General features: G+C 51.6%; 2 protein-coding genes across 2 annotated transcripts in view; one reads left to right on the plus strand and one right to left on the minus strand.

Moving 5' to 3' along the window:
• Positions 1 to 2,088: 2,088 nt before the first annotated feature.
• PHLDA2 (pleckstrin homology like domain family A member 2) lies at positions 2,089 to 3,378 on the plus strand. The gene is made up of 2 exons (XM_035539494.2): positions 2,089 to 2,668; positions 2,939 to 3,378. Exon 1 carries the CDS (start codon positions 2,229 to 2,231, stop codon positions 2,625 to 2,627), a length of 399 nt encoding a protein of 132 aa, XP_035395387.1. The 5' UTR covers positions 2,089 to 2,228; the 3' UTR covers positions 2,628 to 2,668; positions 2,939 to 3,378.
• A 1,015-nt stretch (positions 3,379 to 4,393) lies between these two features.
• SLC22A18 (solute carrier family 22 member 18) overlaps positions 4,394 to 17,779 on the minus strand; it is a 58,177-nt gene continuing 44,791 nt past the window's right edge. Inside the window, exons 9-11 of the mRNA XM_050711130.1 lie at positions 13,168 to 13,269; positions 9,772 to 9,892; positions 4,394 to 4,971 (exon numbers count right to left, since the gene is read on the minus strand). Coding sequence (XP_050567087.1) covers positions 4,784 to 4,971; positions 9,772 to 9,892; positions 13,168 to 13,269 — 411 coding nt within the window. The 3' untranslated portion in view covers positions 4,394 to 4,783. The remainder of the gene's footprint in view (positions 4,972 to 9,771; positions 9,893 to 13,167; positions 13,270 to 17,779) is intronic.

Consider the following 17,779-nt stretch of genomic DNA (forward strand, 5'->3'; position numbering starts at 1 on the left):
TGCACTGAATTAAGAAACACACGCGATGGCAGGGCCAGCAACCCTCCCGTCACTTGGGAGAGGGCTGAAGCCATACCTCTGTGCCATGTTGGCTTTGAAAATGTTCTTACCAGAGCAGAAGTTGCTTTAGGGTGATGCAAAGGGTGGTAGCTGAATGCTGAAAGTGGGAGATGGGCACACAGAAATAGGCTCCGCCATGTGAACGCCGATGCGCTGCCCTGGAGCTGCCCACGCTGCCTGCCTTGCTGCATCCCCCACCACCTCCCCAATGCTTAGCACTGCCCACTGATCTATTTTTATTTATTTTAATTTGTTTTTATTTATTTTTCTTTATTTTTATTTTATTCTAAGAGTAGGGAAACCCACATGTACACAAGCTGCTCCGTGACACTTGGGAAGATCACGCTTGCCTTGTATTTCTTACTCTCTCCCCAGGCGCTGAAGATGAAGTGAGCACTCCACTGTAAACTCCCTGTGAGTTCCTCACTTAATTTATTAACCTGTATTATTTTAAAAGGAGTCAATATGCACATTTCTTTTCTTTCTCCCAAGCAAAGCAATAGGCTTTTTGCTTTTTCCTACACAAAGACCAGCCACTGCAGCACACGCTAGGGCTGGGGCTGTGCTGCTTCAGTGCAAGCTGTGGGAGCTTTTTTTCCCAGGCCAGGATGCTCTGAGGTCTCCGAAGCTCTCAGTTCTTCCCTGACACATGCTCCCATAGGAAATCTTCCGTGGTTGTATTTTGCTGCCTGGTTTGGGGTCAGCTGGAGTCACCTTTGCTTTGCTCTCTGCCTCGGTAAGGGCAAACAAGCGTTAAAACCTGCTTTATGCAGTTTTTGCATGGTCACAATGCCAAAGACATAGAATTAAGGTATTTTAATGCACTGGGCTTTCCTTTTATGTGGTTATCCACTTAGCAAGCCCATGCTAATAAAAAGGGGAGAGTTCTTATAGTGGCCATAAATTGGAAACCAGGGTCCCAGTGCTGCAAGAACCTTTCTCTACACCGTGAGCAATTTTTTTCACTTTTTTTTTTTTTTTCCTGGCAGTGTTCTGAGTTGGTCAGTGCTCCGACAAGCTGGAGGCTGTGACAGCTGAGGCTCTGATTTTTTTGATGTGATGGATGAGTGCAGATCACTTAGGTGCTAGCCAAAGCAGGAAGATGAACACCAAAGCGGGCTGCTGACCCCGCACCACAGATGTGAGCTTCATTTAAAATCAAATTTTTTAATTTTAATTTGTTTTTTTTTTTTTTTTTAAATTTTTCTGGACCTTTTGAAGCAAGGTGTGCACAAACATGCCACGTCCTGTAGCTTTCCAAACTGGGAGCCTTCCTTCAGATGTTCCTTGTATGCTCCCGGCTTGCTGCCTTTTCTGTTTTGTCTCTGTTTGAAGTGGTGTCCCATTTCCTTCGCAAAGACCCCTCCCCGGTGCGTTTGGGAGCCCTACTTAAAATAATAATAAAATTTCAGCTTAGGATCCAGCTCTGCTCCTACCTAGCTGAGATCCCTTGTTCTTTATGGGGTCTTTTGTGCAGGAACTTTGCTGTTTTACAGGCTGGAGTGGCATTTGTCTGGAAAATGCCACCCTGGACCCTTTCCCTTGCAGAAGGCAGCCAAGAACCCCACAGAAGTGAGCCACCCAGGCTGCTGCTTGCTGCAACGCTGGCTTGGGCGAAGCAGTGTGGGGTGTAAAGAGGGTGGCAAAAACTCGCGGGGTGCTAGGGGAAGTTACGGTGGGCTTGCTTCTGCTGCCGGCTGATCGTCTCCTAAATCCCCAGCTTCGCTCCCTGCCCCGTGGGGCTGGGGGCTGGCAAACCACGCAGCCTTCCCGAGTGGGGGGGGAGTGGGTTTAGCATAGTGGGGGGGCGGGTGAAATAAAGGGGCGAAGGCGGCGATTGCAGAGGACGATGCAAAAAACAAGGGACTGGGGGCTCGGCTGAGCCGCGGTGGTCACCCACGCGTGGTGGGGTCTCCGCAGGCCCCCCCCTTCGGAGCAGCGCGGCCCGGGGGGGGCGGGCGGGAGGCGGAGCGGCGAGGGGGCGGCGGGCCGGGCTCCCCGGGGGAGGCACCGGAAGGCGGCCGGCGCTGATTCATTGCAATAAATCGGTCCTGAGCGGCACGGCTCGCTCATCGTCGCCACAGCCCCAGCCGGAGCCGCAGCTGGAGGAGCCGCAGCCGCCGCGGAGGAAGGGAGGGAGGGAAGAAGGAGAAAAGCAAGGGGAAAGGATGAAGATGCAAGCCGAGGTGATCCGCGAGGGCGAGCTGGAGAAGCGCAGCGACAGCCTTTTTCAGCTGTGGAAGAAGAAGCTGGTGGTGCTCACCAAGGACAGCCTGAGCCTCTTCCCCGACGGGCACAAGCGGGCCAAGGGCAAGGAGCTGGGCTTCGGCTCTATCCTCAAGGTGGACTGCGTGGAGCGCACGGGCAAGTACATCTACTTCACCATCGTCACCAAGGACCGCAAGGAGATTGACTTTCGGTGCCCGGACCAGAGCTGCTGGAACGCCTCCATCACCATGGCCCTCATCGACTTCCAGAACAAGCGGGCCATCCAGGACTTCAAGAGCCGCCAGGAGATGGAGCAGGCGGCGGGCACCCAGGAGCGGCGGCTGGCCCGGGCGCCCTGAGCCCCCTGCCTGCTGCCCGGCACGGCCCGGCACGGCCCCAGGTGAGCCCAAGCCCCCTGTGCTCCGTCCGGCTGCCAAGGGGTCGCCCACATCGCCGGGTACCCCCAGGCCGGGTATTTTGGGTGGGTGCGGGCGGCGAGGGACTGCCGGGGCAGAAATGGCATTCGATGATGCTTTCACGCAGAATTCCCTATGGAAACCCCCAAGCATGCGATGAGGGCTGGACGCTGCCTCCCACTTGGGAGCTCTTTATTTTTCTATTTCCACCACCCGGTGCGTTTCACTAACCTGCTTTCTCTCGCTGCCCTTAGAGCATGCCGCTGGATGATATACCAGAGCAAGTGTCTTGGACTGAAATGGGACAGGGTACCAATGAAGGAAAGCGAAGAAGATAGCTGGAAGCAGCTTGGTTTTCTCCAAGCCTGTCGAGGCTGCTGAGCAAAGAGCTCCAAGCTTTGCCTGAGATGCATTTTGAAAAAGAAAAACCAAAGACTTCCATACAGGACTTCTAGCCAGGCGGCCACGTGTGTTGAGTGGCACGACTTCGCAAACGATTATCTTGTATTTATGAGACGCAAGGAAGATTCAACACTGACTGGTGGTGTTAAACACAATTTAAATTATTTGTAGTATCTATATTTGTATTTATTTTGATGAATGTCTTTTGGCAGTTATTCGTCTTAATATTGCTTTTGCATTAATATGTCCATTCCAAATAAATTACTTGAAATGTTCACTTTTTATTACTATAGTCTGTGGTGCAGTAACTTCTTTTGTGGACGCGTATCTGTGCCGCGGGCAGTGGCTTGAAAGGAGCGGGCGAGCACCATTTTGGTGGCCTGGACTGGGCAGTGGGAGGTGGAGGAACTCAAGGTAACCCATCTGTATCTGAGAACGGGGAGGGAAAGCGTGTTGAGGGCCAGTGCTGGCCAGCGGTGGAAATACAAAAGCCTTCCACGTGCTCAGTAAAGGCTCTTTCGGAAGCATTTTCCCATGTAATTGAGTAATGGCAGCTAAAGACGGCGCAAGAGCTCCCCGCAACTATGAAATGTTTCTGCCTACTACTAACGCCCTTTGCCTTCCCCCTGCTGCCTCATAGCTTCCTGCTGGGCTGGGGCAGTGACCTGGATTATTGATTTCAGCCTAATGCAGTGCTGGAGCTCTGCAGGATTGCTCACCTTTGCAACACAGCAAGCCAAACTCCTCTCCTCTTATCTGCCTGCAGTGACGTGGTGCCTAGATCAAGTTAAATTTCCTGGGAAGGAGTAAGATGGCCTTTTCCTACAGAGCCCATAGACCAAGCAGCAGCTCTTTTATATATATATATTTTAGGGACAAAATTATTGAAGATTTGTCTCGTGAGGCTCAATAATCACTAGTGAAGCATTCCCTACTAATGCTCCAAAGTTGATCACTTCATTTGGGTAATTTTCCCCCCCTCCCCCAGTATCAGGAAATTCTTGCAGGAGAGTTTATAGTAGAGGAAGCTATTTAATTACAAGCAGCCTGTAGTAAAAGCAAGAGAGGCTTAGTACAGGGAATAAAAATCACCCTGGGAGGAGGGTCAGGGCCACAGCAGGGCCGGGCATCCTCCTCGTGCCCTGCTGGCAGCTGTGCCCAGCAGCCTCATGCACCGTCATGGCTTCCCAGGCTTTAACAGTGGACATAGCAAACATCTGGCCACAGCATCTGAAAGCCTTTAGCTCTGGCGCCCCTCTAACACAAGAACACCAGAGGCACGGTTAGTAGAGTGATAATGCACTGCTGCTCAAATGTGGGTGCGTTCTACCCCCATTGTCTTTGTTAGTATTGAGGGAAGAAAAAAAGCCCAAGCCGAGCAGAGGGGCTGGCTGTTAATCCCCTCAGTTTCCGTGAATCCAACGCAGGAATGCCGACTTAGAGCAGCTGGGGCTCGGAAGCTGCTGCTGAGTGTTTGCAATGGCAGCGGCAGCTTGCGGGGCAAGCGGCCCCCCGCTATTGCAAGCTGGTCTGCCCGCTGCTGGCCTTGATGTCAGGTCTTTGTTGTGCCAAGGGTGAAGAAACACAAGGAGCTGTTGAAAGTGCTTTATTCCATGTTTGTGGCCTCAAAAAGAAAGCACAATGCCACTGTCTTCTTTATTGCTATGGGAAAAGGGGGCAGCTTTGGTGCATCTGAATCAGTGGGCTTTCTGCTCTCTCAGTGGGATTTTACTCTTTAACAGGTAAACAAACAACCCGATATTGACAATTAGCTGCAAATAGCCGAAGGAGTGGACACCGAATCGTTTGTACAACACACCACCGATGGTTGGGCCCACCGTCCGTGTCAGGGGCTGGACCGATGCGCAGATTCCCAGCATGGTACCTAGGAGAGACGGCAGAGACAGGCACACATCAGGGCGAGGGCGAGTTTTGGGAAAGAGGTGTGCGGGAGCCCCTTCGTCCCTGCTGGTCTTCCCCCCACAGTGGTAGGCAATCACTTCAAATAATCTCTTGCATTCATTTATAGACGTCCAATTAGGGTTCATTAAGTCTAAGGCCTCCTGGAGGCATGGGGATGAGTTTCCACCAGGAGCCAGCTCAGCTCTTTGCCACTGCGATGCAGATGGTTGTAATGCTGCCCGAAAGGCAAGCCGATGCTCACTGCCACCTTAGCCAGGGTCCAAGGATGCTTTGGGCACTAAAAGATGCTCCTGAACTCAATCAGGCTGCCAAATACAGCACAGGTTGGGGGACGGAGATGTCGCTTCTAGGAGCACATTGACGCCTTCCAAAGCAAAGCACACCGTCTTCTGATATCATGATTAGCAGCAGTGGGTACCCGAGAGGCTCCCATCCCACCAAGCAGCAATCACCATTTCTTCTCTTGCATAACACTGCTCTCGAGAGCTTATCAGGAGCAAGAAACTTAGGTCGAACTATGTCTTTAAGACTAAATAGCTAAAAGCACAGCTAGAGACTGAACCCCCTTGAGATTACCCCCACACACCCTTGCGAACAGAGCGGATGTTTCAATTTGGATGGAAATGGGAGCCTTTCACCCGGCTCGGCAGGTTCTCCTTCCAACAGCTCGCACATTTGCATGGTTAACAGGAGCCCAGGGGAAGAGGAAGCACCTCCACTTGGGCAAAGGCAGGTTTTTCTGCCAGGACGTCTCACGGGATGCAACCACGGTCCCCTGCACCCGCCGGGCTCCTGGCCATGCGGTCCTCATGTGGGATAGCACTCACACTCAGGGGAGCAGACAATGCCCATCCAGCCAGGAAATTATTAGCCCACACCACTGGGAGGGAGGGCAAGCTGTGCAAGGAACTTACGCCCTGCTCTGAAATGTTGTTTTAAATTATGTCTCCTAACCCCAGTGTGATTAGTGGGCTGTTGGCATCAATTTTCCACCAAGACATGAACTGAACCATCACCACACCATGCCAGGAACACCTAGGCAAGGGGAGGATGCTGTCCTGCTTGCAAGATGTGGACACCAGTGTGATATCTAGCATGGCTTAGAGCAGTGGGTGACCACGGAGGACTGACTCCCCCCCCCCCAGCTCAGAGGGAGGGTGGGCAGCCAGGTGTTGGTGTAACGCTGCCCCGGGACTGCTGCGCTTTTATCAAAAATGCTTAAAATACTTGTGCAATGAGCCCGAACCGAGGGCGTAGTCATGGTGCGCGGAGAGGGAAGTCTCCCTGGAAGAGCTGCTGAGCTCCTCCTGCACATGGGAACACCACGGTGATGGGTGGGACCTTAACCTGACCCTTTGCCAATGGGAACAATCCCACAACCACCAAACTTTCTGGGCAGGTTTTGCAATTATTTTTTTCCCTCTAGGTATTTGAATTAAACTAATTACTACGTGCAATTGCCAAACTGGCTCTTATGATTGAGGAGGCACTTTTTTCCTTTCCTTTTTTTTTTTTTTTGAGCTGAAATCCATTCTCTCAAAGGCTGGGCTCTCCCTCTGCACTTCTGTAACACACTGCTGAGAAAGATAATTTCTATTTAATGGGCTTAAATTAGATCCCTCATGTCGGATGCCCTGGAGCTTTGAGACACTGTAAATCTCAACCCTCGCTCCATTTCCACGCTGCACACGTGATGGATCTCAGTTAACATCAGACCTTTAACCGTGACGAGTCACCACGCCAGCAAAAAACCATGTCTGCATCACTTTGTTCAGCTCTGCCAAAACCCATGCTTGCTTGCCACCTTCTTTATCACAGTGATCTCACTTTCTGTACCTTTCCTGCCCCCTTTTTCTCCTCCTTCACTACCTTTTCCCCTGCTTTTTCCCATAACTGGCATCGCTACCCCTTCCCATGTGGCCAGACCTGGCCAGTGCAGTCACCTCCCACCCCAGACCTTCTCCCAGCCTCTCCTCCCACAGGTTTCGGGGCCGTGTCCCTCCTCCCAGCTCACTCCTTTCCAGCTCACATCCTGTCACCGCCTTCAGATGACAGTGCTGGCCCGGATCAGCCTGGTGCCCGCAGGGCAATATCGTGGCCTCATTTAATGATCAGGGCACCACGAGCGGCCGCCTCCGAACCAGCAAGGCAAAGCTGGGGGGGTCTGGGGGGGCCGAGCCTTGCTGCAAGCTCTCCTTCTAGGGCTTTGCGCCTGATGTGCAAATAAAATTGTGAAACACAGGCCCGTGAAGCAGTGATGCTCTGCTTCACTTCCTTCCTACCTCCCCCCTCCTTTAGGCATGAACAAGACCTCCATTCTCGGGGGGACAAGGAGTGCTTGTGCCGATGCGAGCCCGCCTTGGCTTGGGGCTGCACTCCCACCAGCTCGCGCGGCCAGCTGAATGGCACATGCACGTGGTGCAACATTTTCCCTTCCTGCCTTTGAAGATGGGGAGGGGAAAAAAAATCAAAGGGAAATGAATGAAATCATTTCCACTCCGTTGCCTTTAGTGGAACTCGTCAGCCTCAGGAGGAGCGGCCTGAGATGGGGCCTGAAAGCAGGGTGGTGGGTGCAAGGGATGGGGCCGTCCTCCGGCCACCGCCTGGTCTCTGTTTCCTTGCAGAAACGCCGAGCTAGGAGGCAAGGATGGGTGACTCAGTGTCTAGCCAGGGCAGACAGACAATCGTCCTGCAACACCCCATCCCCAGCTCAGCCCAACCTCCAGCTCCTCACGTGGCCTCTTTTTGGCCAAAAGCAAAGTCCTCCTAGCCTCTGCCAGTCCCAGGTAAAAACAGCAGGGGCTGACCCCAGGGAATGAAAGAGCGGCTTTTTCCGTTAGGAGAATCCTCAGACTTACACGCCCTTGGGGAAGCAGTGATTCCTAGCACACCACCAAAATGCTCTCTCTGCAGAGCCAGTTTCAAGCTGGCAGAGGAAGGAGCCGCACTTGAGCTGCCGTACGGGTGGAGCAGCCCTCGTGTGGTGCCACCCACGGCCTGCGACGGATGGCAGGCATCTTAATAGCCGCATTGCTCTGAGAGACACCCACGCCGTCACAGCCGCAGCTGCCGTGGAGAGGCAGCTCGCGAGGACGTGGCTCTGCTGTGTCAGGCATTCCTGCCTTCGCTGGGGATGTGCCCAAAACAAGCACGAGACTAGCAGATGCCTCCTCCCTGGGAAACACCGTGAGGGAAAGCACTGTTGTAAGGGTGAGGGGCAGGAAGGGCTGGCGAAGACACAGTTTTCCACCACTGCTGTGATCCTCCATTCCGGCACCATGCCTCCTCCCCGTGCACAATTTTGAGCCTGTAATTTGTAGGAGCACTTGGCATGGCATCAGCCCAGAATGGATGGGCACATTAGAGCCCATATCCCAGGGTCCCCAGACATCCTCCTGCCACCCCATGGGCTGTCTCCATCCTGCCTTTCTGTGCAGAGATCATCCATCCTGTCCTGTCGTAACAACATACGCAAGCGGGGACCAGGGTGAGGCAACTAAACCCATTTTCCCCTCTGACCGATGCTAGCCTCCAGGCTTTAAGAGCCGAGCAATGCTCTGTTTTTCTTTACAAAGCTCCTTTGAGCAGAGCCTGGATGAATTCCAGCTTTACTTTATGCCCCAAAGGCCTTTGGTGCCCTTCCTCCACTACTCTCCCTCCTCGCTGAATGTTGCTCCAAGTCGTGAAGCAGCAGATTTCCTTCCTGGCCATGCAGAGGGGTTGGGGCATCTGAGACCTCATCTCTGCATGGTCTAGGAGCTTCTCCCAGGTAGAAGCATCGCGCTTGGAAATCGTGGGCTCCCAGCATTTGTAGTAGAGGCGGTCTTCAGCTCTACAAATAAACTTCTGGAGTGACGTTTAGAAAAGCTCTTCATCCAGAAGCATCTTAAAAGTGCTTTATAAACTTCACTAATGGGCTGTGCATACTCTAAAGCCAATTCTCAGTAGGGTCCTATGGGAAGGTATCTGCTCAGACAGCTGCAAGTGAAGCTGAAGGGTGAAGGCTGGTGGCCCAGAAGGGCTCAGCTAAAGCAGAGGAACTCTTGGGTACCTGGTGGTCAGAGCTCCGGGAGCAAACTCTGAAAGACCACGAGCGGAATACGCTGTAGCAGGTTAATGCTGCTCCATCATGGGGCAAACTCAGCAAGGCTCCCATGGCAACAACACAGCTGTATTTCCTCAGTTGACTGAAGAAAAATTGCAGGTGTGAAGATTTCTGCATCTGCGGCTGCATTTCAGACCCCTTGTACAGAGAAATAAAGTAACTCTATGCAGAGATATGGCCAAAAAATGGAGACGGGGCAATGACCGCATGGGACTGGAAGCAAAGCACATGGATTGGTGCTGAGTTGGGGATTAGGGATGATGGTGCTGGGGATGGTGTCAGCTTTTTGGGGAAACAGCTGCTGAAAGAGTGAGGTCTATCAGGCCACGGACTTCACCTTGTGCAGGGCAAATGGGACTGAAGGTCCAGAGCCAACAGCACCCTGGAGCCTGATGGCAGCAGGTAGGGTAGGACTGGGTGCACTGGCCATGGGATGTTTGTTCAACACTGTTCCGGCTCATCCTGTGCTAGTACCACCGGTACTCACTCACACCTCCACTGACACCCACCACATATAACTGCTGCGGCCAGATTTGCTGGGGAAACAGGCATCCATTGTGGTGAGCTGGAGCCTGAGCTGGGAAGCACCTGATGGGCCCCCAAAAAAGAGCAAAGGGCGTGGAAAAAGACCTGTCTGCTCTCTCTGATGAGCCTTACCGGTGTCGGAGGAGGGGACGGCCTTGGTGAGGATGCTGTCGGTGATGGTGCCCAGCATGCTGAAGGCAAACACCAGCGGCAAGGCAATGATGCAGTAATGCCATACAGTCCTCATCAGGGCCTAAGAGACAAGACACAAGGGACCACGGATCATTAGAGAGCACAAAAAAGCAACTTTGCAGCAAGAAACTATACAGAAAAACATCACGAGCCAAACCTGTGACTTTTAGGTAAATTGTGAGGGCCCCCAACTGATTTATGACAATGTGGCTTTGGCCATTTCAGGGTCTTCTGTCTCCCAGCATTTGTGTGCAGGGAATTATTCCAAGCATGCAGCACAAGTAGCAGACGATACCCTGTAATCCGGCAGCACGTTTTCCAGCCCTGCCGCGGGTATTTTTAGTGTCTGGGAATTACTGACGTCCCCACACCCTCCCCCCGGTCTTCTGTCCCTTGTCCAAGTCCTAAGGAAATGTTCAGCAGCAGATGCATGTGGTGTATTTCAGGAAGCCTCCATTACTTATACAAAACAGCCTAGAGAAGGCACTTTGGTTCATTATCATAAGTAATTAAAACCAAACTAAGCTTGCCAAAATAAATGAACCCGGTGCATTATGTAATGCTGTACCTTTGGGATTTCTAATCCTGTTCTCCTGCTTCCTCGCTAATAAATTCACCGAATTCAGTAATCTGGTATAGGTCTTCTGGCCATAAGCGTGCATTAGCGAGCATAATTAAGGAGAGTAATGATTTTGTTATTGCACATATTCTTAGTGGAGACATCCCTCCAGCTAATTAATGCTTAAACAAAAGTGGTGAGGATCCCTCAGCGATGGGGCTAGAGCGGCTCTCAGCCCTGCTGGTCAAATAAATATATTTCTCTGGGGCATGAAAAGGAAATTCCCCCTCCCTTGCCAGTCTCCTGCCCTCAGCCTCATCTCGAGGTGTGTTGTTGTGGCTGGAACAGTCACCGGCCCAGCCAGAGGTTTCATTCTCTGGAGTTCTCATTCATAAAAACTGGTCTGTGCCTCTCGGCTACAGAAGATGGAGAAGCCCAGAGCCATCGCTAACTAATGACTTGGAAATACTGAGGTTTATCCATAGTTCCCCTCTAGACTCGTACACGGCCAGGTTTCTCTCCTTGGAGGGGCTCTTTGCCTACGTTTTGGTTAAGAACTAGGCACTCCTGCTTAAGGAACTGGTGAACAAAGGCAGAGGAACAGGTATTTGGTACATAAACATTCAGACGGGGGGAGAATAATTCCTTGCCAGGGCAAATGTCATTGCGGGACAACACGGTGGTTGTAGAAAAAAACAGCTTTAACACTCCCCTGCCTTGAAGGATTGTCTTCAGGGGCTGGAGAGTGAAGGAAATGGCCAGGAAAGAGCAGACCCGCAGCTGTGCATAGACCTTGGGGAACGTCTCCTTGCTGCCTTGGGGCTTTGACGGGATGGGGTCAGGTGGAGCTTGGTGTCTGCTACTCATCTGCAGCCCAGCAGACAGCAGCCTTTTCCACCCGGCCAGATCCGAGGCCATTTTCAAGGTGAGGAAGGCAGACCCAGGAGTTTCAGCTCAAAACCCAGCGCCTGGGAACCAGAGGGGAGGAGGCAGGATGGGGCACAGCCGTGCCTTGAGACAAAGCGAAAAAACTTCCCCGTCGACACCGCCAAGACCTCCTACGCCCCTGCCCACACACTCGGCTTGCAGCGCTGCCAGCATCTGCATGCCAGACACCCTGCCCTGCTCTCCCTCTTCCAGGTGTGACTGCAGGGCTCCCAGCCCACCCCTTCCCTCTGCTGCTGCCAAGCATCCTCCAGCCTCTTCCTGGCTGTCTGCAGCCATCGGCGGCCCCCATCTGAAATCCCTTCAGCCCACCTCATGGCAAGGGAGTGGGTTTCGGAGGTTCTTGTATGGACAGATAGCTGCTTTTCCTCACTGCCTCTCTTTGGGGATTTGTTGTCATCCTTGTGCTTGGGACCTGCCTGAGACAAAAAGCCACCCCAGAGATAGATATTTTTGCAGCAAACCACCCAACAGAGCGCTTTTTAATAAGGACTGTGTGCCCAACAAGGACGGCTGCTGCATTTGCCTATGAATAGCTCTTGTGGGAAGTCATCACTGACCCTTGTCCCTGGGCCATGCTGTCAGGATGTCCACAGCCCTCCAGGCATGGTGTAACTGCCAGCTCTCAAACCAACCATTTCCCTTCCCCGCTTTCCCCTCCCTGTGCAGCCACGTCAGCCCTGTGGCCCCTGCGCTGCTGTCTCTCCAGAGGAAAATGGGAATTACCCTCCCCAAATCACCCCCTTGCTGCTCTGTCATTGCTGCCTAGTGAGCTCGTGTGTCCCATCCACGCTGGTTTTGGATGGGTTTCAGACACATATACCAGATCCAACAAAGTTGGCTGAGTGAGTGCCTCCAGTCTGCTCTGCTGTCGAGGCTTTCTCCTGTACTTTCAGCAGCTGCCAGCCCTCCATCCCAGTGAGACATTGGTGCACCAAAGCCCTTTACTCCACCATAGCCCCTCTGCCTGAGCCCTGTAGACCCAAAATCAGCAGCACCATGCCCTGCTCCCATCTGCTGGTCCTCACATCTCAGGGTGGGCCAGCTCCACCTTGACCCCACCTAATTGCTCCCACCCAAGACCAAACCCCAGTGGTGAGACCCTTAAAACCACCCCTGGGCCACACTTTATGGGGCACACCACCACCAGCCGAAAAGGCACAATGCCAGTGGGCAGGGACCAGGCAGACCCTTCACGAGCATCCCACTGCCCTGGGCAGAGCTGGCTTATCTGAGTGAATGCGATTATCAGCAGAGCTGCCCACGTCAGCACGATTTCCCAATTGACATTTGGGGTTGGCATCGACTCTCGCCCACACCAATACAACCGGCGATGGGTGACGCCGCTTATCCCCAAACCGAGGAGCTGAATTATTTCCTTGCTGCTTCCTTCTCCAAATGCTCTAATCTTGGGGGAATTAGGCAAAACAAAGGCCCGGAAAGATGAGAAAAAAAGTCCTTCTCTGTCTCACAGCATGGTACGACTGCAATGTTTTTTCTCCCCATAATCTGCATTTACTTTCTGGGCTGTTCAGGAAACGCAGAGGCTTGAGGACGGAAGGCAGGACCTCTATGCAAATCCTGTGACTCAGGATGGACTTACGAATTTCTGTGCAGGATTATTATTCTGCTAATCCCCGTAACCATTACTCACAGCACTCTTTATCGTTGCTGAGCACAGCCATGTTTGCAGAGAGGCCCAGGACTGCTGGTCCCCCCGAGCACTGCCCAGCAGAGCCAGCGGTGGTACTGCCAGCAGCAGTGGTGGCAGCCGGGCCCCTGTCTGCCACGTTACTGAAAGGCACCGAGGATGATTTTACACCAAGCCTTACCATGCCCAGGCCCACGCCGGCAAAGACGAGGACGCCAAGCCTGAGCATGGTCCTCTCCGTGCAGTGTTTGCTGAGCTTCCCAACCACCAGACCTTGCACAACCTGGGGGAGAAGCACACAAGCAACGTTAATCCAGTTTAAATCAATGGGATCAAGCTGAGAGGGCAACTTAAAGGGAGCAAATGAGTTATTTCCTTGTTGTTATTTTTTTTTGGGGGGGGGGGTAAAGGGTCTTTGCTGTCATAGTAAATGGCCTCAAGACACAATCCATGTTTTTGAGCATTTTGCATCCTAGTGATAAATCCGCCCTGTCAGAGGAAGATCTCTCTACTGAGTGGTGCTTCTGTGAGTTTGCTGTCACTGCCCGGTCAGCAGTGGTGATTGAAACCATCTAAAGGCACGTGGAGATACAAATTTTTAACTTGGGATTTTATTTATTTTATTTTATTTTATTTGTGAAATACAATTACTGTTAAATTCTTCATTTTTGGCAAGCTCTTCCAAAGCAAAACTGTACATATTTATGCAGAGGTGGAAAACGCCTCCTCTCCTGTACCTTGTCTTGCCATTATTTTAAACTATAAATATATTATTTGGCAGTTCATCATTTTTATACAGGAAATAAGGACAACAGCGATGCTAATCCCAGCCCCAGCAGTGTGCACAGGCACAAGTGACAAGGAACTGGTTTTACAGTTTTTAAGCAAAAACTGGGGGAGAGGGGGATGGAAGGAAGAGCAGAAAATGTAAATCCCAGGGCACGTTTGTCTTTTACAGTGCTTCAGAGAGCAAAGGTGCCTGTTTTCATTTCTCTGCTCAGCATCTGGCACACTTGGCACTGGACAGAGTGGGCAGGAGAGGACAGAGGGTGGAAGAGCTCATCCTGGCTGACGGGGCTCCAGGGGAGGGACAGATAGGGATCTACCGAGCTTCCCCCACTTCAGAAGGGTTTGTTTGATTCAAACGAAAGCCCCTCTGACTTGAAAGAAGAGCTTTAGTGCAAAACGCTTTGTTTTCTGCGATGGCTTCGTTTCAATTTTGGTGCAGCCTGAAGAAAACCTTGGTGCTCAGATTTGACTTGGGCCACGGCTGTGCTGCTGTCAGCCTTACTGTGCTAATCCTAAGGGAGAAACCCAAAATCCACTGAAAGGAAATCAGTGCAGGATAAATAAAAAAGGATGTTATTTAAAAGAAATGTTGATGTACAACAAATAGTCCAAAAAAAAAACCACAACAATTTAATTGCAAAAATAAAATCAAACAGTAAAACGTAAATAGACATAGAGTGAAAATAAGGTGAAGTTTTCATAAAGAGTGATAACTAGTTTAAGTATTTTTCCAACAAGCTACAACTTAGTGGAAAAAATCAAAATTAAACCCTTTTCTGTCCTTCAGAGCACAATTTTTGGCATGAGGGGGCATATTGCCATGCAGAAATTTGGTTTCCCAGTTCATGCTTCTGCCTCTTCCCTGTCCCTGTCCCTGTCCCTGTCCCTGTGCCACCCTTGGGCAGGGCTCAGGAGCTGGGCTCACATGCGTGGCAGTGGCACGAGCCCCATGCGGCTCACCTGCCTGGTGGCCTTGGGGACAGTGCAGTGCGATGCTGGGACAAAGGATGGGGTGACCTGAGTCATTGCGGCTTCACGCCCGCCACGGACATGGGCTGGGCGGGAGGAGGATGAGACCAGCCCTGGTAGCTCCTGCTCGGGATGGGTGGAGGAGCTGCTGAGTCATGCTTCATTAAGCTGAGCACTCCAAAAATGAAGAACCATCATTAACACCTTGCAGCCTGCCGGTCCCTCCCGCCAGGGCTGTGCTGAGTCACAGGACTGCTTTCCCTCAGCGTGACTTGACATGGTGGTGGCATCACCCAAACCCTAGTTTGGCTCCTCTGAGCCACTGGAGGAAAGGTTTCTCAATTTGCCTGGACTTGAATGGTGTATTTAATCGGGATTCACCGTGCAGGCGCAGCCCTGTCCCTGCCCATCCTTGAGTCATGGGGGGATATCATCAGTGATTTCCAGAGAAGCCTACTCAGATCACCATGGGAGCGGCAAGCATCAGCCCACGTCACCTGCTTTCCATCCCAGGCCATGTGGACATCCCTGGGTTATACATACCCCAGCCTCCCCACTGGTTACTGGGCCCCATTGGCTTTTGCTGCTGGTCTCCCCCCCAGCGCTGTTGTTGCTGATCCAGCCATGAGCCACAAAGGTCCCTCATCTTGAGTGTGGACCCCTTCTAACACCAGCATCTTGATTTAGGTGCTGGATAATATTTTTGGAGCTCAGGACCTGCTTCTGGACAGAAATGAGACCTGAGAACTCATTACTTCCAGCAGAGAGCTTTCCTGAGTCACAGATAAGCTTGTAAAATCCCTAGAAAGAAGCTTAGAGGAAGAAAAATCTAGAAAAATGGGGATAGACGGATCTGCACCACCCAGTGATGACATCCTTGTGCCAAGCACACCTGCCAAAATGCCAGCTAAAATTTTTCATGGGCATGCAGGTGCCCGATTTGCTCAAGCAGCAGCATGGGCACATTTGGGATGGAGGAAACCAAAAGGTTGGCGTGCATGATCCCGTGGAGGGTTTGGGTGATGTGCTGCCCTTGCAGTGCTGTTAGTATGGATGTAGGCAGTAGCAGGGGCACCTGGGACGGTTTGGGCTTCCTCGCACCCATGGATAAGCTTGGTCAGCACCGAAAAGGCAGCAGTGGGATTCATCTTTATTCCTGCTGGCACGTTCGAGGCTTTTTCCTTGCATGCAGCCTCCACTTGAGATCTCATGGGCCTTCCCCTCCCACATTTAATCTGCTGGATGGTGCTTGCCTTTGTAACCTGACCTCCTTTGAAGTGCTGGGGCAGAGACAGTGTACCTGGCTGGAATGTGTTCTGTCATCAATAAACAAAAGGGAGAGGAAATTGTTTGCAAGTGAAATAACAGGCACTGCCCGTGGCTGTGTACACATGTCACAGGAAAAACCAACACTGCTTTTTCTACTTCCTCCCCCCTCCTTCTTACAAGGCAAATAAGTCTCCTGATAAATGCAGAACAGCCAAATCTCTCTCTCCTTGTCCTTACATTGGATTCGTACTCATGATTCCTTCCACTAGTTCAGATGATGATGTAGAAAACCACCCCCACTATTACTGTATCTGCTGGAGCTCCCCTTCGCTTGGGAGAGCCAGTGACACATCTTGTTGACCTCACCACCAACTCTCCCAAGTCCCTTACAGCATGGAAAAGGCTTCTGCTGTTTAAAGGTCTGAAGTGTTATTTTTTGGCTGACTTTTTAATGGCAAAGCAGTTTCCTTGCTGTGTGGAGCTGCTGTGGAGCCAGACCAGGATCCTCAAGTAGTGACATGGAAAAAGTCCAAGTCATACAGATACCTGGCTGATCCTTCATGCCCACCTGTGGCCGTTGGACATGAGGCTGTTCCTACAAACTCCTTCACAAGCACCCGCTGAAAAAAGAGCCCAGCAACAAGACAACCATTTACACAAACACCTGGAAAGGAGAAGACGTGAGAAGCTCATGGAGGCAGGCACAACCCACGTAAGGGCTGGGACCAGGGGTAGACACAGGCTGGGGCATCAAACAGTGCTGGACGTTTCTTGACAGGCTGAAGGTAGTGCAAAACCCTGCACTGGTCTGGGTGGGAGGGGAAGGAGGTTGTTTTATGGATTCGGCAATGCCAGAAAGCGTTGGAGAAGTTGTTCAGGTCTTGCAGAAGAGCACGAGGGTGTTGGGGCCGCAAGGAGAGCTGACGGTAAGGACTGAACTGCTGAAGCAGCACTTGGCCTCACAGGGGAGAGACGAGCGTGTGTTTTGCAAACTCCAGCCTACTGGTTGGCTTTCCCCCCTCCGCCCCCCGCCACAGGTTTAAATCCTTCAAAGCGAGGAAACTGGAGAACTTTCTGTTTGTTGTTGCAAGGTCCTCTCACCAAGTGGGTTTTCCCCCTAGGCGAACCTGGCTGCAATTAAATCCCCAGCTCTTTAATCATCCCTTTTGCTGCACAGAGAAATAAAAAAGCAAGAGGGACAGGCTGGTGATAAGATGATAGGCAATGTAAATCGTTCCTCCAGGAATCTCTCTCATCTTTCCAGAATCACTCAGTACGAACTTGTCCCTCCAGAAGCTGCACAGCTAGAGGTGGAGTTTGTACAACAATGCCAACTAAACGCAGTAACTAGAACAGATGTCTTATGATTTCTCGGTCCTCAGGGTAATAAATACCTACCCCTTTGTCCCACCCAGAGTTTTTGTTTTGTGTGTTTTGCTTTGTTTTCAGAGAAAAAGTTCTTAAGGAGAGCTCCCCCTGCCCCCTCCCATGTCTGGAAATCTAAGCATCAGATGTGACTTCAGATACGAACCAGGGACTCCAGGTATTTCCCCTGCCTTAATCCTCCGGCAGCATTTTCCAAGCACATACTACGCCTGAAGTCCTCCATGCTATCACACTCCCCACTCCAAAAAGAGCTGGATCCTAGGCCTGCTTTTGCCCATTATGCAAAGTTAAGTTATTTTAATTTTCATATGATTATGAAATTAATTATCCTCTGGAGGGAGAATGAATGGCATTCCACACTCCTAGACATTCAATAGGAG

Source organism: Cygnus atratus, chromosome 5 (genome assembly GCF_013377495.2).
Source record: "Cygnus atratus isolate AKBS03 ecotype Queensland, Australia chromosome 5, CAtr_DNAZoo_HiC_assembly, whole genome shotgun sequence".
Lineage (NCBI taxonomy): Eukaryota > Metazoa > Chordata > Aves > Anseriformes > Anatidae > Cygnus > Cygnus atratus.

Excerpts from the sequence above, each read along its gene's own strand:
- PHLDA2 (XM_035539494.2), top strand. The coding sequence starts at position 2,229 with ATGAAGATGCAAGCCGAGGTGATCCGCGAGGGCGAGCTGGAGAAGCGC.